This window comes from Dendrobates tinctorius, unplaced genomic scaffold (genome assembly GCF_039654945.1).
Source record: "Dendrobates tinctorius isolate UK_male_01 unplaced genomic scaffold, ASM3965494v1 ptg000010l, whole genome shotgun sequence".
In the NCBI taxonomy this organism is placed as follows: Eukaryota; Metazoa; Chordata; class Amphibia; order Anura; family Dendrobatidae; genus Dendrobates; species Dendrobates tinctorius.
Window position 1 is genome coordinate 7,044,472 of NW_027361678.1, and position 23,850 is coordinate 7,068,321.

At 48.1% G+C, this 23,850-nt stretch overlaps 2 protein-coding genes across 7 annotated transcripts in view; one reads left to right on the forward strand and one right to left on the reverse strand.

The window, feature by feature from the left end:
- Window positions 1–8,277, reverse strand: part of LOC141098437 (acyl-coenzyme A thioesterase 1-like) — a 31,921-nt gene extending 23,644 nt beyond the window's left edge. The window contains exons 1-2 of one of the 2 annotated variants that reach the window (XM_073586268.1): window positions 8,180–8,277; window positions 2,149–2,351 (exon numbers count right to left, since the gene is read on the reverse strand). In XM_073586268.1, coding sequence (XP_073442369.1) covers window positions 2,149–2,211 — 63 coding nt within the window. In that variant the 5' untranslated portion in view covers window positions 2,212–2,351; window positions 8,180–8,277. Of the gene's footprint in view, window positions 1–2,148; window positions 2,352–7,554; window positions 8,072–8,179 lie in introns of those variants that run through there. The other variant, XM_073586263.1, reaches the window with a different exon arrangement.
- HEATR4 (HEAT repeat containing 4) overlaps window positions 8,106–23,850 on the forward strand; it is a 73,190-nt gene continuing 57,445 nt past the window's right edge. For 4 of the 5 annotated variants that reach the window (XM_073586200.1, XM_073586239.1, XM_073586219.1 and 1 more), the window contains exons 1-2: window positions 8,106–8,322; window positions 15,494–15,673. The gene's annotated coding sequence lies outside the window, so the exon portion shown is untranslated. The remainder of the gene's footprint in view (window positions 8,323–15,493; window positions 15,674–23,850) is intronic. The other variant, XM_073586209.1, reaches the window with a different exon arrangement.

The following is a 23,850-nucleotide window of genomic DNA, read 5'->3' on the forward strand; positions in this document are numbered from 1 at the left end:
GGATGAGGTCTTCGGTCTATCAGCCGCAGCCATACTCACAGAAGCCAGCTGAATGATGTAGCACAGCCGGAGCTGCAGGTGTGCTGGTCATAGAGTTTCCCCTCAATTCACCATCCCCATAGACAGGGGGGTGGAGAGAGACTTTCTGTCTCCTTCCATCATCCGTTTTCAATCAGTGGTGATGCAGTGGGGGCTGCACAAATGCCATTGGGGGGGGGCCTCTGTACATCCAGCGGGTTCACTCCCTAAGGCATTAGGCCTGGGTCCAAGAGGGGATACAAGGAGGCGACACTTCATGTGCTTGCCTGTTGCTGGTGTGTGGAGATCGGGACCGTGAAGGAACCCGTCGCCACTAAAGAGAGATCAGGCATGGCTTCCAGGCGGCGCAGGAGAGGGTACCGGGAGGCGACACTCCGCGATCTCACCTGTTGATGATTCGGGGAGATCAGAACCCTGAAGGGACCCGTTGCCCCTTCATTCCGTGAAGTTAAAAATTTTCAAAAAATAAAAATGGAAAATAATAATGTTGGGGCCTGAAGACCAGACCCAAATGCGTCCTACAGACACTAAGCAAGAACTGGTTCGATTAGAGAAAGCAGGAGGGTGTATACTGCAGAGGAGGAGCTTATCTTTTCTGTGTTCACTTAGTGTCCTACTAGTGGCAGCAGCATAATACCCATGGTCCTGTGTCCCTCAATGAGGCGTAGAAATAATTATTTTTGCATCGCTTTATTCTTAGAGCTATAACTTTTTTATTTTTCTGCTGATGGAGCAGTATGACGGCTTGTGTTTTGCGGGACAAGATGACGTTTTCAGCGGTTCCATTTTTATTTACATCCGTCTTTTTGATCCTGTTTTATTGCACTTTTTGTTCGGCAGTACGATGATAAAGCATTGTTTTTTGCCTCGTTTTTTTTTTTATGGTGTTCACTGAAGGGGTTAACTAGAGGGAAAGTTTTATAGAGTGGATCGTTATGGACGCTGCGATACCAAATGTGTTCTTTTATTGTTTTTTTTATTTACATAAATAAATGTATTTATTGGTAAAATATTTATTTTTTTTTCTTTTATTTGGGGATTTTTTAAAAAAAAATATTTTTACACAATATATATATTTTAAACTTTATTACATTGTCCCAATATGGGATATTACTATTTTACATTAGATCGCTGCAGAATATCAGATCAGTGATCTGACAGGCAGGGAAGGAGGCAAGCCGGCGCCTGATCTCAGCAGGAGCTCACAAGCCACCCCTCCCTGCAGAACCGGCGACCATCTTGGTGCCGGAGGTCTCCACGGAGACCATCAGAATAAAGCAATGACATCATGTTGGTCAGGTGGGAGCGTGCAGAGAGCCCCCTCCTTGCACGAAGCTTCCCTATGCCACTGTCAGAGGGGTTAAATGCCCACGATTGGTGATAGCACCCAATTGCCGCGGCCGTACTAGTACTGCTATGGGGATAGTCGCATCTCCTGCAGAGCAGTACTAGTACGGCGCATGTTGCGAAGGGGTTAACAGAAATAAACACGTGAAATAGATCACTCTGTTTGTAATGACTCTATATATGAGTTTCACTTTTTGCATTGAAGAACTGAAATAAATTGACTTTTTGATGATATTCTAATTTTGTGAGACGCACCTGTATAAGATGCACTTTTTTCCCCTAAATTTGGGAGGGTCTTATATGCTGAATAAAGCTTTGGGGGGGTGTGCTGTGGAGCAGGGTCACAGGAGGCAGGATTGGCGGCAGCACAAGTGGGGCGATGCTGCAGGCTCTGGGCTGGGATTAAGGGGAGTATCGGCAGTGGGAAGCACGGGAGGCAGAAGCGGAGTCCCTGCTGCGTACATTGTGAATGTGCCCAAGTGCCGCCCGCAGTTAGGGCTGCGCCAATGCGATTTTTAAAACCGTTACAAGACACCAGAGGCAGCTGAGGGGCCGGAGCAGAGCCGAAGACCCTAAGTACCTAATAAACCAGTAGGACAGTGCTTTCATATATTTAGTATAAGCCTGATCATAATAACAGGTTGATCTTTTTTTCTCCTATTTCCCTCCTCTATAACCTAGGTGCATCTTATAATCCAAAAAATAAGGTAACCCCTCATTTCAGTCCCAGGTACAAGATCTGACTGTGAGAACTCTGCCCACCTGCGGATGTTGCAGCAAACAGTTTACTGCTTCTTCAAAGTATTCCAGCTGAAGCTCCTTCATTTCTTTAGGTAGATCTTCATAGTTATAGTAAGCCAACGCCAGCGTGGCAAAACCTCTACTCGCCAACAAGCTCGCCTTATATTCCAGGAGGCCTCCACCAGCACCTGGAACTTCTATAACTCCTGGAAATGGCCCAGGACCTGTAAACATAACAGAGGAAACGACTCAGATCTGACACTGGTCCATGTGACAAAAATAATAAGTGATATTAAAGGAGTGGTACAGTTATACAAACCCTATCCTACTGCAGGCATCACAGATGGGGTCTGCATTTGGGTCCCAGAGTACCTACAATAAGAAACGTTTCCTCTATAGAACCCATAATTGGTTATAATGGATGTCATGTAATGAAGACTTCCTTCTGTTGTTCAGGTGAACCCTTAGAAAAAAAAGTTCCAGGTCCTACTTGACTGACCCTTTAAAGGGAATCTGTCACCGGAAGTTGGCGGCCTATGTAAATGGCCTTTGTCCGGTCCGATGTTTCTTCTTTTTTTCTCCACCCCATCCGTGGCCCCCGTCCGCGATCTTTTCCAGAATTCTAGTAGTTCTACCCAAATAGTTCGCATGTGCGCAAAGCAATCTTGCCCTACAGTGGGCAAAGCCGAAAATCATTACAGCGCATGCGCCGGTACAATATGTCCCAGAAGTATTTTGCTGTGTTCCAGGACATAGTGTACCGGCGCATGTGGGTCGCCCTCCCAGGGCTGTGGGGTACTCGGTACCGGGCCCGATGAGCTTCAATGGGAGATGTCACGGCAGCTGGAACCCGGCCCGTGGCCCTGGGCGCCCAATGTAAAAGGGGGGAAATGTTCAGTGTGCTTATGATGATTACAGTTTATGAATGAATGAGTCGTGACACCACCTGTGGTGTTCGGCAATGAAGATGTTGAGCTGACGCTGCAGACAGATCCTCTGGGACAGATGGTGTGGTGCAGCAATGATGTTATAGCCCTCCACAGGCAGGGCTGTAGTCCCAGGGCAGAGTAAGTGAAGTGACACTTAGATGATGTAGTGTCGGGCTTATTAAGTGCCCATGCGGTCTCGGATATGTTGGGGAGACTACCCAGCATGTCCGGGATCGCATTTCTCAACATAAGTCTACTATCAGGTGCGGACATACTTTATTACCCATTCCGTTTCATTTCTTATCATGTGGTCATTCTGTTGCCCAGTTGAGGTATCAGGTTATTGATCAGGTTCAAATATCAAGAAGGGGTGGTGATAGGTTAAAGAGACTGAAGGAGCGTGAATCCTTTTGGATTTACACACTTCAAACATTAACACCATTAGGACTTAACAGAGAATATGAGGTGTCCTATTAATATTATTAACATTTTCCTTATGAATCACTGTTTTTATTATTCACTGTAAAGGGTTAATATTGTTCCTCTCCCCTCTGTATTAGTATGTATTAATAAGTATCCATTGTTATGAGTATGTATTTTTTGTTTTATGACTCTTGTGATTATACTTTATGATACTCTATATGTGCTGATCAGCTTTCCATAAAGGATTATTTTTTATGTTTTTTATTTCTTTTTTAGATAACCTAACAACTGTTTCCCGGTATCCGGTCACAGCGCTTAGGTGCCACAAGTTGGTTCTGTTCCAGCAATTTATAGAGCACTTCCCATCAGGTCTTTGCACTTCCTGGAGATATAGGTTTTCTTTTCACTCCCTGTGGCTACTTTTGCCGTCCTTGAACGGCGCATGCGCGATTCACAGTGGGTAATACCGCCCCTTTCTTCTTCGTTCTTTTTCGGCTGTCTCCGACAGCTTTGGATGGCACCTGCACAGTACACAGCGGGGAACGCCGCCCTCCACCCAGAAGTATTTTCGTCACGCATGTATTTAAGGGACTGACGGCTCACAAGGCGTCCACAGCGCACCACCTTCTGACGGTCTGGATATATACTCATACAATAGGTATGTTTTTTCTAGGAGACTTTATTTTGACTTTACTATCTTTGTCTAGTCTTTTATGGCATATATACAGTGTCTACAAGTAGTATTCAACCCCCTGCAGATTTAGCAGGTTTACACATTCGGAATTAACTTGGCATTGTGACATTTGGACTGTAGATCAGCCTGGAAGTGTGAAATGCACTGCAGCAAAAAAGAATGTTATTTCTTTTATTATTTTTTTTTTAAATTGTGAAAGGTTTATTCAGAGGGTCATTTATTATTCAACCCCTCAAACCACAAGAATTCTGTTTGGTTCCCCTAAAGTATTAAGAAGTATTTCAGGCACAAAGAACAATGAGCTTCACATGTTTGGATTAATTATCTCTTTTTCCAGCCTTTTCTGACTAATTAAGACCCTCCCCAAACTTGTGAACAGCACTCATACTTGGTCAACATGGGAAAGACAAAGGAGCATTCCAAGGCCATCAGAGACAAGATCGTGGAGGGTCACAAGGCTGGCAAGGGGTACAAAACCCTTTCCAAGGAGTTGGGCCTACCTGTCTCCACTGTTGGGAGCATCATCCGGAAGTGGAAGGCTTATGGAACTACTGTTAGCCTTCCACGGCCTGGACAGCCTTTGAAAGTTTCCACCCGTGCCGAGGCCAGGCTTGTCCGAAGAGTCAAGGCTAACCCAAGGACAACAAGGAAGGAGCTCCGGGAAGATCTCATGGCAGTGGGGACATTGGTTTCAGTCAATACCATAAGTAACGTACTCCACCGCAATGGTCTCCGTTCCAGACGAGCCCGTAAGGTACCTTTACTTTCAAAGCGTCATGTCAAGGCTCGTCTACAGTTTGCTCATGATCACTTGGAGGACTCTGAGACGGACTGGTTCAAGGTTCTCTGGTCTGATGAGACCAAGATCGAGATCTTTGGTGCCAACCACACACGTGACGTTTGGAGACTGGATGGCACTGCATATGACCCCAAGAATACCATCCCTACAGTCAAGCATGGTGGTGGCAGCATCATGCTGTGGGGCTGTTTCTCAGCCAAGGGGCCTGGCCATCTTGTCCGCATCCATGGGAAGATGGATAGCACGGCCTACCTGGAGATTTTGGCCAAGAACCTCCGCACCTCCATCGTGGATCTTAAGATGGGTCGTCATTTCATCTTCCAACAAGACAACGTCCCAAAGCACACAGCCAAGAAAACCAAGGCCTGGTTCCAGAGGGAAAAAATCAAGGTGTTGCAGTGGCCTAGTCAGTCTCCTGACCTTAACCCAATTGAAAACTTGTGGAAGGAGCTCAAGATTAAAGTCCACATGAGACACCCAAAGAACTTAGATAACTTGGAGAATATCTGCATGGAGGAGTGGGCCAAGATAACTCCAGAGACCAGTGGCGGCCTGATCAGGTCTTATAAAAGACGATTATTAGCTGTAATTGCAAACAAGGGTTATTCCACAAAATATTAAACCTAGGGGTTGAATAATAATTGACCCACACTTTTATGTTGACAATTTATTAAAATTTAACTGAGCAACTTAACTTGTTGGTTTGTAAGATTTATGCATCTGTTAATAAATCCTGCTTTTGTTTGAAGTTTGCAGACTCTAACTTATTTGCATCTTATCAAACCTGCTAAATCTGCAGGGGGTTGAATACTACTTGTAGACACTGTATATATTTTTTCTATTTTTTTTGTTTCATAGTACGTGACTCCTATAGGTCACTAATGAACATATATCCAGTCAGAATTTAGGACCCGTTTGTCTTCTATTTACAGGTACTAAATACATTTTGGATCATTTTTTGCTTCATTATATATCTTATATATGTATGGGCGGATATATATTGCCTCTCTTGTGGAATTATTTCATAATTGCAACATTGTACTACTTTTGATGTTTTTTTTGTGCGCTATATATTTATTGCATATAATATATTCAATTATGACACTGAAGTATATTATATGGACCTTTTATTTTCCATTTTTGTTTGTGTGATAGTGTTTGCATATATCTGGATAAAATTTGTTTATCATTACAGATAAATCCTTGATAAAGGCCTGCGAGCCGAAACGTTGGATATTTTTATCTGTATTATATCAATCATTTTTTGGTCCACTGAAATTCTGAATAAAAATTATAAGCAGCTACATGAGTTTATTCCTTGGAATTTGTATATGAGTGTGCCGAGGTTATTTTTCCTATTAGTTCCAAAGCTCTACTCATAGTCTTTTGTGGCACCAGAGCCCGCATCTGTGCAGTGTCCTTCAGGTCAGGAGCCAACTTCCAGGCAAGATGAAGTACTCCTTTCCAACACTCCACCAACACATGTGCCTTTTCCGAACGTCTCCCTCTTAGCGCCTTTAGTGAAGTACTCACAGTACTGAGTTACACTGGAGTTCCTCCTGACAGATGTTCCCAAGAACTCTACTTGTACGGCAGACAGCTGTAGCCTGCTTCGGGGACTCCTTACTACCTAGTCCCGGCTCTCTTACGATGCTGTTATGCCCCTAAGTCTGGTGTGGGAATAAAGAGGTCACTACTTCTATTCCTCCGGTGTCTGCTGCAGGATCATTAGTATCCATACAACCTCGGGGACCGGACCCCGGCCATGCGCTTAGAACTTGGGAAGGATTCTCCTCTAACTCTAATCCTTGGTTCTCTTCTTCTCCTCACGATCCGTACTAATCTTTCCCTTCTTATGGAGAGTCAGGCTTTCTATTAATGTTCCCGTGCCAGCGGACCCAGATCACTGAGGTCGGCTGCAGCACTTCCTTCCTCCATCCCACTCCGGGGATCTCCTTTCACAGACTGACCTCATCAGACTCCTGTGACGAACTGACTAATTCCTACACTCTTCCCGCTCTTTTGGTGCAGACTAAACTCCACCCGCCTCCCAGCACACTTCGTGTTCCAAGCAGGGAGCCACCAAAGGGTGCTTTGCTACACTACTATGTTGTGTGGGATGCAGGTGTTGGAGCGTGGTCAGGTGTCTCCACCTTACCTGGATGGTGGGGCACCACATCTCAGGAGGAGGTGCAGTACCTCTGTGGCGACTGAACCCTCAGGGGCGCCACACATGCGCAGTAATGATTTTCGGCTTTGCCCACAGTAGGGCAAGATTGCTTTGCGCACGCGCGAACTATGGAGTAGAACTACTAGAATTCCGGAAAAGATGGCGGACGGGGGCCACGGACGGGGTGGAGAAAAAAAAAAGAAACAATTCCAATGTATTCCAAAATCAAATACTTTGAAAAAATAAATAAACTTGTACAAACAACAAAATGATAATCAAATAATGAAATACAGCTGATGATACAACTAAGGGGCAAAAAAGTTATGGAAAACTCTAGGAAAGTAACAGGGCCTGGTGTGACTGCGTCTGCCTAGGGCATAACCTGGGGGCCACATCATGGCGGCTCACTCACCGGGCGGCAGGAAGAGGGTCCCCCGCACGCGGCCCTCCCGCAGCGGCTCCCGCCTCACCCCTTCCCCCATGAAGCTCCTCTCCTGAGCGGCCTCCGCCAGCAGCAGAGCCCCGGGGGCGCCGTGTCCCGGGTGCAGGGAGAAGCGCAGCCGCAGCGGACTCTGCACGTCCTTCTTCACCAGCCTCCGGAAGGGCGTCCGGGGCTGCACCGACCACAGCGGCCCCTCCGGCTCCACTCCGGTGTAGCTGCCGCCGTCCAGCCCCGGGCTCCGGCTCACATCCAGCTCCCCGCCGCTGTCCGCTCGGTAGTAAGCCGCGGAGGTGAACAGCTCCCCGCCGTCATCGCTCAGAGCGGTGCGGAGAGTCACGTCCTGCCCGGGGCTCAGCCCGCGGACCTGGAGCTGCAGAGGCCGGTCATAGAGGCAGCGGCCCGGGGACACGAGCAGCGACACCGCGGACATGGCCCGGCTGCACCGGGGGACCAGGGACACGGTCCGGTGGAGCAGGGAGCGCAGCATGGCGGCCTCCTGAGCAATGTGAGCATGCGCTCCGCGGTCACGTGATAGGAGCCGGGAGGCGGTCACTGCACACACACCGACAACATGGCCGGTAATAACAATACTTACAGGAAAGCACCGGGATTATCCCTACACAAGCTAGAGGGCAACATCACCGAACAGCGCAGAGCTGCAGGACCGGAAACGGGGCACCTTACTGACTGTACCCAGAACTCTGTGCCCACCCAGAAATAGCGCCCCTACTGAAACCCGTGAGTGTTTCCACCCACTAGGATAGTCCTTTCAGAGACCCCATACAGTATAACACCCGCACAGTACACTTTATGACCCCCCCACTGTGCCCCTCCACACAGTATGCTGCCCCCACTGTGCCCCTCCACACAGTATGCTGCCCCCACTGTGCCCCTCCACACAGTATGCTGCCCCCACTGTGCCCCTCCACACAGTATGCTGCCCCCACTGTGCCCCTCCACACAGTATGCTGCCCCCACTGTGCCCCTCCACACAGTATGCTGCCCCCACTGTGCCCCTCCACACAGTATGCTGCCCCCACTGTGCCCCTCCACACAGTATGCTGCCCCCACTGTGCCCCTCCACACAGTATGCTGCCCCCACTGTGCCCCTCCACACAGTATGCTGCCCCCACTGTGCCCCTCCACACAGTATGCTGCCCCCACTGTGCCCCTCCACACAGTATGCTGCCCCCACTGTGCCCCTCCACACAGTATGCTGCCCCCACTGTGCCCCTCCACACAGTATGCTGCCCCCACTGTGCCCCTCCACACAGTATGCTGCCCCCACTGTGCCCCTCCACACAGTATGCTGCCCCCACTGTGCCCCTCCACACAGTATGCTGCCCCCACTGTGTCCCTCCACACAGTATGCTGCCCCCACTGTGCCCCTCCACACAGTATGCTGCCCCCACTGTGCCCCTCCACACAGTATGCTGCCCCCACTGTGCCCCTCCACACAGTATGCTGCCCCCACTGTGCCCTTCCACACAGTATGCTGCCCCCACTGTGTCCCTCCACACAGTATGCTGCCCCCACTGTGCCCCTCCACACAGTATGCTGCCCCCACTGTGCCCCTCCACACAGTATGCTGCCCCCACTGTGCCCCTCCACACAGTATGCTGCCCCCACTGTGCCCCTCCACACAGTATGCTGCCCCCACTGTCCCCGGCGCTGAAATCTCATCTCCCGAGATTTCAATGCGAGATCTCCATCTGCGCTTGCGCGGCGGCCATTTTCCAGGAAGCAAGCCACCGCACAGGCATGGATGGAACGGCAGAGCCCCCCACGCAGCACGGGACAGAGCCCAACGGCGGCGGCAGGCACCGGGGGACCCAGCGCGGCGGCAGCACCCGAGGGACCCAGCGCGGCGGCGGCAGCACCCGGGGAACCCAGCGCGGTGGCGGCAAGTATCGGACACCCGCAGCGGCAGCACAAAAAAACGTATGTTTGCATTGTAAGACGCACCCCTATTTTCCCCCCAAATTTGGGGGAAAAAAAGTGCGTCTTACAAAGCGAAAAATACGGTAACACATGTGGAATTATATAATTAACAAAAAAGTGTGAAACACCTGAAAATATGTCTTTTATTCTAGGTACTTCACAGTAGCCACCTTTTGCTTTGATTACTGCTTTGCACACTCTTGGCATTCTCTTGATGAGCTTCAAGAGGTAGTCACCGGAAATGGTCTTCCAACAGTCTTGAAGGAGTTCCCAGAGATGCTTAGCACTTGTTGGCACTTTTGCCTTCACACTGCGGTCCAGCTCACCCCAAACCATCTCGATTGGGTTCAGGTCTGGTGACTGTGGAGGCCAGGTCATCTGGCGTAGCACCCCATCACTCTCCTTCTTGGTCAAATAGCCCTTACACAGCCTGGAGGTGTGTTTGGGGTCATTGTCCTGTTGAAAAATAAATGATGGTCCAACTAAATGTAAACCGGATGGAATAGCATGCCGCTGCAAGATGCTGTGGTAGCCATGCTGGTTCAGTATGCCTTTAATTTTGAATACATCCCCAACAGTGTCACCAGCAAAGCACCATCACACCTCCTCCTCCATGCTTCACGGTGGGAACCAGGCATGTAGAGTCCATCCGCTCACCTTTTCTGCGTCGCACACAGACACGGTGGTTGGAACTAAAGATCTCAAATTTGGACTCATCAGACCAAAGCACAAATTTCCACTGGTCTAATGTCCATTCCTTGTGTTCTTTAGCCCAAACAAGTCTCTTCTGTTTGTTGCCTGTCCTTAGGCCTGTTTCACACTTCAGTTTTTTTGTGTCAGTTAAAATCCGCCAAAATGGCGGAAAGCGGATCCGTTGCTAACTGATGTGAACGGATGCCACCGGATCGTTTTTTTGACGGATCCGATGAATGAAGAATTTTAAAGGAACCGCAGCCCGAGAGAGAGAGAATTTTTTTCTGTCCGCCAGAAATAATTTCAGGGTTAAATTTCCGGCTGACTTCATTTCTCCGGGCATGCGCACTATAAAATGCGGATCCTGCAGCAAAAAAAATGTTGCATGGTCCGTCCAGGCATGTCGGCGGACGCAAAAAAAAATTGACGGATCCGCAAAAAAACGGATCCAACGGATGGCCATCCGTCAAGATCCGCCGGTAATGCAAATCAATGGGGAAAAAAACGGATCCAAAAAAAAAAGGCGAATCTGTTTTTTTTTGCAAAACGGCGGATTTTGACTGATGGTCAAAAACGGAAGTGTGAAACAGGCCTTAGCAGTGGTTTCCTAGCAGCTATTTTACCATGAAGGCCTGCTGCACAAAGTCTACTCTTAACAGTTGTTGTAGAGATGTGTCTGCTGCTAGAACTCTGTGTGACATTGACCTGGTCTCTAATCTGAGCTGCTGTTAACCTGCGATTTCTGAGGCTGGTGACTCGGATGAACTTATCCACCGCAGCAGAGGTGACTCTTGGTCTTCCTTTCCTGGGGTGGTCCTCATGTGAGCCAGTTTCTTTGTAGTGCTTGATGGTTTTTGCCACAGCACTTGGGAACACTTTCAAAATTTTCCCAATATTTCGGACTGACTGACCTTCATTTCTTATAGTAATGATGGCCACTCGTTTTACTTTAGCTGCTTTTTCCTTGCCATAATACAAATTCTAACAGTCTATTCAGTAGGATTATCAGCTGTGTATCCACCAGACTTCTGCACAACATAACTGATGGTCCCAACCCCATTTATAAGGCAAGAAATCCCACTTATTAAACCTGACAGGGCACACCTGTGAAGTGAAAACCTTTTCTGGTGACTACCTCTTGAAGCTCATCAAGAGAATGCCAAGAGTGTGCAAATCAGTAATCAAAGCAAAAGGTGGCTACTTTGAAGAACCTAGAATATAAGACATACAGTATTTTCAGTTGTTTCACAATTTTTTGTTAATTATATAATTCCACATGTGTTAATTCATAGTTTTGATGCCTTCAGAGTGAATCTACAATTTTCATAGTCATGGAAATAAAGAAAACTCTTTGAGAAGGTGTGTCCAAACTTTTGGTCTGTACTGTGTATATATATATATATATATTGTGTGTGTGTATATAACACTGACTTATCTCAGCTAAGACAAAGCTTAGATCCTCAGGCTACAGTCACACCATAGGCGTAGCCAGGATTAAACCTGGGGGGGGGGGGGGCAGAACCTCATATTGTTCCGTGGAACCTCATACTGCCCTCCTCAGCTGCTGCAGAACCTCATACTGCACACCCCTACACTTGAAAATAAAGCCTGCACCTTAAGAAGATGTGATGAATGCAGTCTATTTATTCCAACTATCAATTGATGTTGATGTGTTACTGAAGACGAGCAATGCCTGTCCTGGGCGTCCTTTTGGGCAGCTATGAAGTGTTCCTGACTGATGCTAAAAAAAAAAAAAAAAAAGGAGTATTAGTCTGTGTGCTACCCGGCTTTCATTCCTTTTGGTACAGATAAGATTTGATATGGATAGACAGATATGGATAAATGGATAGAGCAGATTTCTAATGTGCTTTTGCTATTGAAAACATTATCTATGAGCTCAAAAACCTTTCAGGTGATGCGGTTTTTTAAAAGGCTGATCTGCTTTTGCAGCTGAAAAATGTATCCTCAAAAAACGCAGGAAAAACGCTGTGTGTGAATGTAGCCTTAGATCAGGAATAGAACAGCCATTTATAGGACATTTCATAACTTTCCCAAATTCCTATGAAAAAATATTCAGTACATTCTGCATTGAATTACTGTACCCAATTTATTATATATTTTAGGAGTCGGAGTCGGTCCATTTTATACCGACTCCACCAAAATGAGCACCAACTCCACGACTCCGACTCCACAGCCCTGGCCCCTCCACATAGTATGCTGCCCCCACTGTGCCTCTCCACACAGTATGATCCCCCCCCTGTGCACGTCTGCCATAAACCACCATCTGCTGAGGCCATTCCGGTAGGAAGAAGCATGAACAGAACACTGCCCCAGTACTTCGTTCATCGGATTACTGTTGGGTCGGAGACAGTTTGGCGTAGAGCGGCTCCTTCGATCCGAAGATCGGTATTTTTGGATTGTCTCAGGAACGGTCTGTCATCTACCTCGTTTTGAAGTTATTATTGCATTGCATGCATATTTGTGTTTGTTTTCTAGGTTATGAAACTTTATTTAAAAAAAACCCAAAAACATTAATATAGTGAAATACCTTAAGGAATTTCAGACGGGGAGTGTGCTGCTCCGTCTAAGTTATGCTTATATGATTGTCTTTGCATTTGGTGTGTGGGGGTATGCAGGACTATGCGAGTATGTGCGGGGGCCTGCGTGTGTGTGTAGGCAGGCATCGTCCGATGGGACTACATGTCTCATTGGGCTATACCTGCTACACTGACAGTGATTGACACATGAGCCAATGATGGGACAGTAGTAGTCCCATCTTCCGGCTAATGTGTTGAATGTAAAAAATAAAAACACCCACATATAGTTCATACTTACCATCTACACCTAATCCTCGAAGCCATCAATCACCTTAAAAAAAAATTAAATAAACACTATACTCTCTGTGTCCGACGTAATCCAATTAATACGATTGTCCCACGACAATCACATCAGCTGATGCGACCGCTCTCCAGGGGCTCCAGTGACAATGACGGAGATAATCCTCAGCATTGTATCACTCCGCCGCCGACGGTCACCTGAGTTCACCTGTCACTTTGCGGCACTACAGCGTGAGAATTTTTTCACGCTGTAGTGCCGTAAAGCGAGAGGCTTATCTCCAATGACACACTGCTGGAGGGTCATCTCTGGTCAGTGTGTCATCAGAGGCCTATAGAGAATTCACATCTGCTGATGTGACAGCTCTATAGGGGAGATCGTCGTGGGACAATTGTTATTAATGGGATTACGTCGGACAGGGAGTATATTGTTGGTTTGTTTTTTTATTTTTTTTGCCGGTGATCGATGGCTTCGCTAGGATCTGGGAGTGTAATAAAAATTATGAAAAAATATGTTGTGTTTTATTTCATTAAAATACTTCTTATGTGTGTGTTTTTCCAACCCTTTATTACTTAGATTAATAATGGATAGGCGTCTTATTGACGCCTCTCCATTATTAACCGGGCTTAATGTCACCTTACAATAGCAAGGTGACATTAACCCCATATTACTCCATATGCCACAGCTACAGGGCAGTGGGAAGAGAGGGGCTAAGTGCCAGAATTGACGCATCTTAGAGATGCGCCGTTTCTGTGGTGGCTGTGGGCTGGTATTTGTAGCCGGGGGGGGGGCAATATCCATGGCCCCTTCCTAGGTTATGAATATCAGCCCGCAGCTGTCTGCGTAGCCTTTCTGGCTATACAATATAGGGGCACCCCACATCATTTTTGTTTGAGGTCCCCCTATTTTAATAGCCAGTAAAGGCTATGCAGACAGCTGCGGGCTGATATTCATAGCCCGGGAAGGGGCCATGGGTATTACCCCCTTCCCAGGCTACAAATATTGGCTCCCGGTCATCGGCTTTCCCCCCTCTGGTGCAGAAAATTGCGCGGGAGCCCACGCCTTTTTTTCCTTTTTTTAAAAAATATATATGGCTGTATATCTATGGATATATCTAAGGATCTATCTTTTGATATATCTATGGATATATCTATGGACCCCCACACAGCCCCACAGACCCCCCGCACAGACCCCAGCATAGCCCCTCATAGACAACCGCATAGACCCGCATACCTCTGCACAGACCCCCTCCCAGCCCCGCATACCCCCACACAGACCCGCTTACCCCCGCACAGCCCTGCAAGACCCCAGCACAGCCTGGCACAGACCCCGGCACAACCCCGCATACCCCCGCACGGCCCCGGCAGACCCGCACAGCCCAGCACAGACCCACATACCCCCGCACAGACCCCAGCACAGCCCCGCAGACCCCCGCACATACAACCGCACAGCCCCGGCAGACCCGCACAGACATAGACTCCAGCACAGCCCCGCATACCCCAGCACAGACCCCTGCTATTGGCGCAGGATCTGTCGCTGTCCGACAAATGTGCGGCCAGCCAATCACTGCATGACCACAAAAAAGATGGCTGTGGGCATTTCATGGCCTGGCAGACAATCCCTGCACTGTGATTGGGTCTCTAAAGTCCGCCAAAAATGCTGGGTGGAGACCCGAGTACCTGCCAAGTAATCCCGGAAATACTCGGTGTTCGCCGAGTACTCCAAGCATAGTGATACTCGGGCGAGCACCAAGTAGTGGCGAGCCTGCTCGCTCATCACTACTCCTTATACAGTTTGGTGCCTACACAGCAAAGACCCTCATATATTTTGGTGTCTACACTTTTCCCTTCAAATATTTTTATGATTCTACAGTGCTCCTCATATATTACAAATCACGTAAGAGTGAGGATGCCCCCAGAATGACATTGCCAGCCAGAGTGCCTCTTTTAATGCAATCACATAGTGCCAACTGTCCTCTCGTCACTTCCTTTCAGATCTCAGAAGCCAACACTTCTGGTTTTGCACGTGACCCGTCTGCCCTTCCAGGAATTCCAGGTCCATTATATCCTTAATACACAAGGAGATGATTTCATGGCACGAGAGAACTTGGGTGGATGTGCAGCTTTGAGTACCATGGATGGAGTGTACCCCAAAACACCAATCCTCTACCTTTCCCAAGAAGTCCCTAGGAGGTCAATCAGCAACTATAGTAATTAGGTTATTTGCAAACTCCACCACTTTAGTAAATGTAAAATTAGCAGTTAGATTCTATAAGGACAAGTATAGGCAATGTGACAGGAGCAAGAAACAGGGGCATTGACTTCTCAATTTTAGGGGAAAGGGTGTTCAGCTTTGGTATATATATTTACATACATATAAATTTAAAGCAACTTCTGCTTAAAGTTGCTACATTCTATTTTGTATTATATTATCGTTTTAGCAAATATTTCACGACGGCACAAATAAAAAAAGCATGTAAAGTGCAGGATCAGCAGCACAATGACATTCTTGGACGCGTTGCTTAGCACTGCTGTGCACAACACTGACCTGGCTGCCACTTTGCAGGAGCCGAGTGATCGCAATCTCCTCTTTGGAGATTAGTTCTGTTCTACTTTTACAGGTAAATATATTTAATCTTTGATCTACATTCTTTGCTTTGGAGAAAGTTTATTGCAATTTGCAGACTTTAATATAGGGTGTAAGGCATGGGCGTACCCACCGTCGGACGGGGAGGGCAGCTGCCCCTCCCTAGAAGCAGTGGCGCGCCGCGCACCTATCCTGCCGCTGGCCCTTTAAACCTTCAGGCACAGCGCTGGCAGCTTTACAGGTGCGTACATTGGCCCGGGTGCCCTGTACATGATAGGGGGTTAATAAGAACACCTGACGTTGAACGTCAGGACGTTCTTTGTGGGCGGAGAGAGAGCGCTCTGCTCTCCCCGTCTCCAGCCCCTGGCTGTAGCGCACCACTGAACGTATAAGGTCAGTGACAGCCTCAAATCAGGCATCCGGAGGAGAGTACCCGTGCACTCCAGAGGCAATCCCTACAGTGTCAGACAGGACAGGTGCTGAGCTGGGGCTGGACTGATGTATACAGGGGCTGGCTGGGCTGATGTATACTGGGGCTGGGGGCTGATGTATACAGGGGCTGGAGGCTGGCTGGGCTGATGTATACTGGGGCTGGCATATACAGGGGCTGGGGCTGGCTGGGCTGATGTATACAGGGGCTGGGGGCTGATGTATATGGGGGCTGGCTGGGCTGATGTATACAGGGGCTGGGGGCTGGCTGGGCTGATGTATACAGGGGCTGGCTGGGCTGATGGATACAGGGGCTGGCTGGGCTGATGTATACTGGGGCTGGGGGCTGGCTGGGCTGATGTATACAGGGGCTAGAGGCTGGCTGGGCTGATGTATACTGGGGCTGGCATATACAGGGGCTGGGGCTGGCTGGGCTGATGTATATGGGGCCTGGCTGGGCTGATGTATACAGGGGCTGGGGGCTGATGTATACAGGGGCTGGCTGGGCTGATGTATACGGGGGCTGGTGTATACAGGGGCTGGCTGGGCTGATGTATACAGGGGCTGGGGACTGGCTGGGCTGATGTATAGACAGGGGCTGTCTGTGGCTGCGCTGATGTACATACAGGTGGTGCCTGGCTCAGTGGGCTGGGGCTGGATCTGGTGATGATGCATATACAGGTGGTGCTGAGCTCAGTGGGCTGGATCTGGTGATGATGTATATACAGGTGGTGCTGGGCTCAGTGGACTGGGGCTGGACCTGGTGATTGTCATGATCCCAGTGCAGGTATTGACCTGCACGCCAGGGGTTAATGTCTTGATCCCAGTGCAGGTTCTGACCTGCACACCTGAGGTTAATTATTGTGGCCTCTCTTTGGTTCGGGGAGAGCTTCTTATAGCCCTGGGAAGCTCCAATCCCCCGTCAGTTATACTTTTGCCATTGGCTGAGTGTGGTGACATCTGTGTGCCTGTGCCTTGCGCCTGTCTTCTAGCTTGCTTCTATGGTTCTGACCCGGTTCTGTCCCCCGTTGTGAGTTTGCCTGTTGATTCTGTACTGTATATGTGCTTTCTGGTTTCTGACTTCTTGGCTATGTCCTGACTATCCGTTCTGTCTAGCCCTTTAGTATTGTCATGCTATCTTTTGCTTTGACCCCTGCCTGATCTGTTTACGTCTCTGTCTATGCCCATTGGTAACTTTGTCCTGTAGTTAACTTTCTAGGAGTTTTCCTGCAGCTCCTAGCTCTCTGGAGTTTAGGCCACGCCCATAGCAGTCACGTGCTTCAGGTCCTGCTGGTCTGAAGCACCATCTTCATTGCTGCTGCCAGCTCCACAGGTATCTTAGAGCACAGTTTGTCTTACTCAGGACACATGCACTGGCTCAGTGAGCAAGTGCAGTACAGTGTTCCTGATCCTGACATTATAACTGACCGTGAACTTTTTTTTTTTTCTTCTCACTTCTGCAGCATGGACCCATGCATGCTTAATCTGAGCAGGTGAAATGCTTGACTCAGTCGTTGCAGAAGCTACTGTAAGTTTGGAACACCAAACTCTGGCCCAGTCCCAACGGCAGGTTGCGGACTTGGTTCACGGGGCGCTTTCTGCAGGGTTTCAGCAGGTGGGGACTAGAGATGTCATTTTAGACCCACCCGAATCCCCGGTTAAGTTACCCGATACGTTTGCTGGTAACAAAAATGAATTTAGAGTGTTTAAGGAGGGCTGTAAGCTCTTTTTCTCCTTGAGACCCCGGTCCTCTGGGGATGAGAAACAGAAGGCGGGGGTGGTTATGTCCCTACTTAGGGGGGCCCCACAAGCCTAGGCATTTTCTCTTTCCTTTTCTGCCCCAGAGAAAATGACTGTGGGCAGAAAAGGAAAGGCCTTAGGGCATATTTACAATGAGCCGGATAGAGTGCGTTTAGCTGAGGACAAGGTGATGAGTGTCTGCCAGGGGAAGAACTCGGCAGAGTGGTTCTGTTCTTAATTTAGACATTCGGAAGCCGAGATTTCTTGGAGTGATGCCACCCTTCGGGGGTTGTTCCGTAGAGGCCTGTGTGAACGTCTGAAGGATACCCTGGCACTTCATCCTCCACCTGACTCCCTGGAGGATGCCATGACCCAAGCGGTTCGCATGGATCGCAGACTGCGGGCAATAGGTGTTATGCAATTTGAAACATCATTATTCTCCAGTGGAGGTGAGACCCAGACTCCTCCTGTGGCTATGGAGGTGAGCGCTGTCACCTGTGAGAAGGAAAGAAGACACCGCCGGGAGAAGCAGTTGTGTCACGTGGACCCGTCCTGTGTGACACGACCCGCTGGTCGGTAACAACAAGACATGGCACGTGTAACTGTCCTGTGTGACACGACCCGCAGGCCGGTAACTAAAACAAGACACGGGGGAAGGGGAAACAATTACAATGGTGGGCCCTGCGATAGGGAATGGGGACGTGAAGACCTCCTGCACTCCCCTGAGTCAGTGTCCCTCACACTCCTAACGTTCCCTATACAGGCTCCTCACCTGTCGCCGAGCTGGAACCTGTCACCCTAGCACACCCTACACCTATCCCTTGCTAGGGAGCTGGGTGGTGCAGGCACTGGCCCCACCGCTGTACTAATACACACCAGGGAAAAAAACAAACAGGGAAACACCACTTAGCTTTGCTCTGTTGCTATCTCTCCCAGCAACAGAGTCCAACACGAGAATGCAGCTTTCCTCCAGAATAGCTGCTACTTCTCCAAGCTTTGTCGGAGCTGCAAGGAACACCTCTCTGTAATTCCTTCCTTCACCAGACTTTACACCAGAGCTCCCCTGAGCTGCTCTCTGTAGTTCCTTCCTTCACCAGTCTTGGTTGGAAATGAGCAACATCACCAATACCTGCTCATAGACCATGTGACCCTATATAGGAAAAGGGAATGGTCAAATGATCAGGGGCCAAAAGCTGCTATAATCCCAGTGACCACCGGGGGCAAAAGGAAAGCAAAGAAAACATCAAGTGCAATGACCCTAATGGCCACCGGGGGGCAAAACTAGAACTGAAACCACCTGCTTAAGGGGAAAAAAAAGTTACTAGTGCTTTTATCTGTCGTAATCCAGCATGGATCATGACAAGTTGTGCTTCTATTGTGGAGAATCTGGACATTGGAAGAAGGACTGCCCCTCCTGTCCGTCATCCTCCAAGATGGCGGGAAACGACTAGGTCTGGGTAGTAGTCGAGGAGGCTACCCAGACCTTCAGGTACATTTTTCCTCACTTGCAAAAATTGTGCTTCAGGTGGAACTGGAACTTGGTGATGATCCTGTTCAGACTACCGCTTTTGTTGACTATGGCTCTGCTGTTAACCTGATTGATACCCGGATTATGACTCTTAATAAGATAGGGACAGTCAGGCTTCAGGATCCTGTTAAACTTTTGGCAATTGACTCGTCCCCTCTTACCCAGGACGGTATCTGTTGCAGGTCTGAACTTTTTTCTCTGAAAGTGGGTCCCACTCATGTGGAAAACTAAGCTGTCTTGTGTTAACTTGCCTGCAGGACTGGTACTGGGGATGCCTTGGCTTCAATGCCATAATCAGACCTGTTATGAGCTCATTTTCTGTTCCAGCAGTTGAGAGTTCTTCTGTTCACCCTCTGGTAGTGACAGGAGGTAGTGAGGTTGGTTTAAGTGGTAGTGATCTGCCACCTGATGAGGAGGATAACGATTGGATCTCTGGAGTATCAGACTGGATATAAGACAGCTGACGCCCTATCCTGGTGCTGGTGATTCAGTCTGCTTCTCAGGTCTTGGACTTCAGCTCTCTTCCAGTCTTCTCAATTAAGTTTGTTTTTTTGCTAATGTTCACACTTGCGCTTGTTGGTCAATTCAGTTTCTTGTGTGGTCAGCTTGCCCCTGCTGGGGCTATGCTGAACTTCCACTCCTATTTATCTGTATTTGCCAATTTGCCTTTTTGTCCCTTATTAGATTGGCCTCTTTTTGCTCTGTTTCAGAATATTTCAGAGTGTTGATATAGTGGGAGAAGTCTAGTGACTTCAGGGTTAATTTTGCTATCAGACATGTTGGACATTATTTTGGTAGGGTTTTTTGGCAGATTGCAGACAGTGGCTTTCCTTTCCTGTCCTTTCTGGTTAGTCAGGTCCCATCGTTTGCTCAGCCTATTTTCCTGCCTTTGTTTGTGTTTTCATCTTGCTTCACCGTACATGTGGGGCTGTCTTTCCTTTGGGGTCTGCTCTGGAGCAGTTAGTTTTCCTCTTTTCCTGCTTTAGGCTTATGTAGCTCTCCGGTTGTGACGAGGCGTATAGGACCATCGATGGAACGCTCCACGACTGCTGCTAGTTGTGTGGTTAAGATAGTTACCAAACCTCTCTGGTTTTCTGAGACTTAGCTTGTTGTTTTTTTTTCCTCCTCGGTGACCCGTTCATAACACAGACCATTGATTGGGTAACGGGGAAGATCACCAAATGGGGATGCAAAGATAAATGTTGTAACCTGGGACCTCTTGTTAACTCTGTTAAATCCGTATCTGTGTCGTCTGTTGGTCTGGAAGGTATTCCAGAGTACCTGAAGGATTTCGAAGACGTATTTTCCGAAAGTGAGGCTGAGGCGCTGCCACCACATAGACCCTACGATTGTGCCATTGATTTTACCTGGGGCCAAGTTACCTAAGGTTCGGTTGTTCAATTTGTCCGGGCCAGAGCACCAAGCCATGATGGACTACATAGCTGAGAGTCTCCACAAAGGGCATATCAGGCCTTCTGTGTCTTCCGTGGCAGCAGGATTCTTCTTTGTAAAGAAGAAAGATGGTGGTTTGCGGCCATGCCTCGACTTTCGGGAGCTTAACAAGATAACTGTTAGGAACACTTACCTACTTCCCCTCATCCCAGACTTATGTAACCAGTTATCTGGTGCCCAATGGTTCTCCAAATTAGATCTCCGGGGGGCCTACAACCTGATAAGGGTTCAGGAAGGGGACAAGTGGAAAACGGCGTTCCTCACATCAGATGGACTCTTTGAAAACCTAATTATGCCGTTTGGTGTTATGAATGAGTCACCAGAGGAGGAAAAAACAAAAACACAAGCTAAGTCCAGAAAACCGGAGAGGTTGGTAGCTAGCGGATTGCAGACCCCTGATCCTATTCACCACAACTAACAGTAGCCGTGGGGGGTTCCTACGGTGCCCTAGACCCCTCGTCACAGCCGGAAAGCTAAATAAGCCTAAGGAAAGAAAGGGGAAATCTAAACTGCCCCAGAGCAGACCCCAAAGCAATATACAGCCCCCAACATGTATTGTCGGTGAAAAACAGATGAAAACACAAACACAGACAGAAAGACAGGCTGAGCAAATGATGGGGCCCAACTAACTAGATAGGAAAGGACAGAAAAGGTGCTGGCTGCAATCACGCAAAAAACCCTGCCAAAAATAAAGTCCAACACGTCTGATAGAAAAGGCCCTGAAGTCACTAGACTTCAAAATCACTATATCAGCACTCAGGTATATTCTGAAGACAGAGCAAAGAGATCAACTGATCAGAGACAAAAATGGAGTTCAGCCCGTCCCAACCAGGGCAGGCTGAACACAAACACTAAGTAAACAGACAAAATCTCATGGAAAAATAGCAGAGCAAAAACTTAGCTTTTAGTAGACAGGAACGAAACTGAATGCCAGAGCTCAGAGCAGAAAGGATCACCAGCAACCCTGTAGGGCGTCGGCTGCCTTATATCCACTCAGAAATTCTGGATGTCCAATCACACTCCACCTGTTCAGATGACAGGTTCTTCCCATCCAGATCAATTTCACTACCTCCTTTCACCAGTAGAGGGAGTTCATCAGACATCAGAGGTGAAGGAGAAAATGAACTCATAACAGTACCTCCCCCTTGAGGAGGGGTCACCAACACTCATCCACGCCACCAGGGCTATCAGGATGGGCCCGATGAAAAGCACGAGCCAATCTTTCGGCATGAATATCAGATGCAGAGACCCAAGAATTATCCTCCTGGCCATAACCCTTACATTTAACCAAATACTGGAGTCTCCGTCTAACCAGACGAGTGTCCAGTATCTTCTCAACCTCATATTCCACATTACCTTCAACCAATACAGGGTCAGGAGGTGCCACCACAGGAACTACTGGCTCAACAAACCTCTTTAACAGAGACTTATGAAACACGTTATGGATCTTGAATGTAACAGGAAGAGCCAATCGAAAAGAGACCAGATTAAGAATCTCCAAAATCTTGTAAGGTCCAATAAATCTAGGTTTAAACTTTGGAGAAGCCACCTTCATAGAGATATTCTTTGATGACAACCAAACCATATCACCCACCTTAAACCGGGGACCAATGGTCCTATGCCGGTTGGAAAACCGCTGGGCCTTTTCCTGGCAGAGAGACAACTTATCCACCACTTGGTCCCAGATCTGGTGCATTCTCTCCACCACAGTGTCAACACCTGGGCAGGCAGAAGAATCCACCTGCCCTGAAGAGAATCGAGGATGAAACCCGAAGTTACAAAAAAAAGGTGACATCAAAGTGGCAGAACTAGCTCTATTATTATTTAAAGCAAATTCGGCCAAGGGCAAAAATGAAACCCAATCATCCTGATCAGCAGAAATAAAACATCTCAAAAACGACTCCAAAGTCTGGTTTGTTCTCTTCGTCTGCCAATTGGTCTGAGGGTGAAACGCAGAGAAGGACAACTGAATTCCCAGCTTGGAACAGAAAGTCCTCCAAAATCTAGAAACAAACTGAACTCCTCTGTCAAAAACAATGTTCTCAGGAATCCCGTGCAAGCGAACCACCTGTTGCAAAAACAAGGGCACCAACTCTGAGGAAGATGGCAACTTAGGGAGTGGTACAAGATGGACCATCTTAGAGAATCTATCACAAATCACCCAAATAACAGTCATTCTCTGAGAGACAGGCATATCAGAGATAAAATCCATTGAAATATGGGTCCATGGCCTCCTGGGCACCGGCAAAGGCATCAACAACCCACTAGAGCGAGAACAAGGTTTAGACCGGGAGCAAGTCCCACAGGACTGCACAAAATTCCTGACATCACGAGACAAGGCGGGCCACCAAAAAGACCGACTCACCAAATCTCTAGTACCAAAAATACCTGGATGACCAGCCAACGCGGAGCAATGAACTTCAGACATTACTCTCTTCCTCCACTGGTCAGGAACATACAATTTTCCAATGGGACAACGCTTTCAGGTTTCAGGTTTGTCCTCCTGAAACTCTTCCAGAGCACGTCTCAAATCTGGCGAGATGGCAGAAAGAACTACCCCCTCACCTAAGATGGTAGCAGGCTTGGTCACAATAGGAGAATCAGCAAAGAAACTCCTAGAGAGGGCGTCTGCCTTGACATTCTTAGTGCCCGGAAGAAAAGAGACCACAAAATCAAAACGTGTGAAAAACAAGGCCCACCTAGCCTGTCTAGGATTCAAGCGTTTGGCCGACTCAACGTAAATCAAATTCTTGTGGTCAGTAAGGACCACGACTTGATGTTTAGCTCCCTCCAACCAATGTCTCCAATGAAATCCTCTACCCCAAAAAGGCATTTCGATCCCTTGACATACAGGGAATTCTCCCTCAAAATCCGGAACACAGTCCGAACATGTTCCACATGAGTGTCCCAATCCCTGGAAAAGAGCAAAATATCATCCAGATAGATGATAAAAAATTTATCCACAAAGTCTCGGAAAATATCATTCATGAAGCACTGGAAGACAGAATTGGCATTAGTGAGCCCAAAAGGCATCACCAGGTACTCAAAATGTCCCTCCGGAG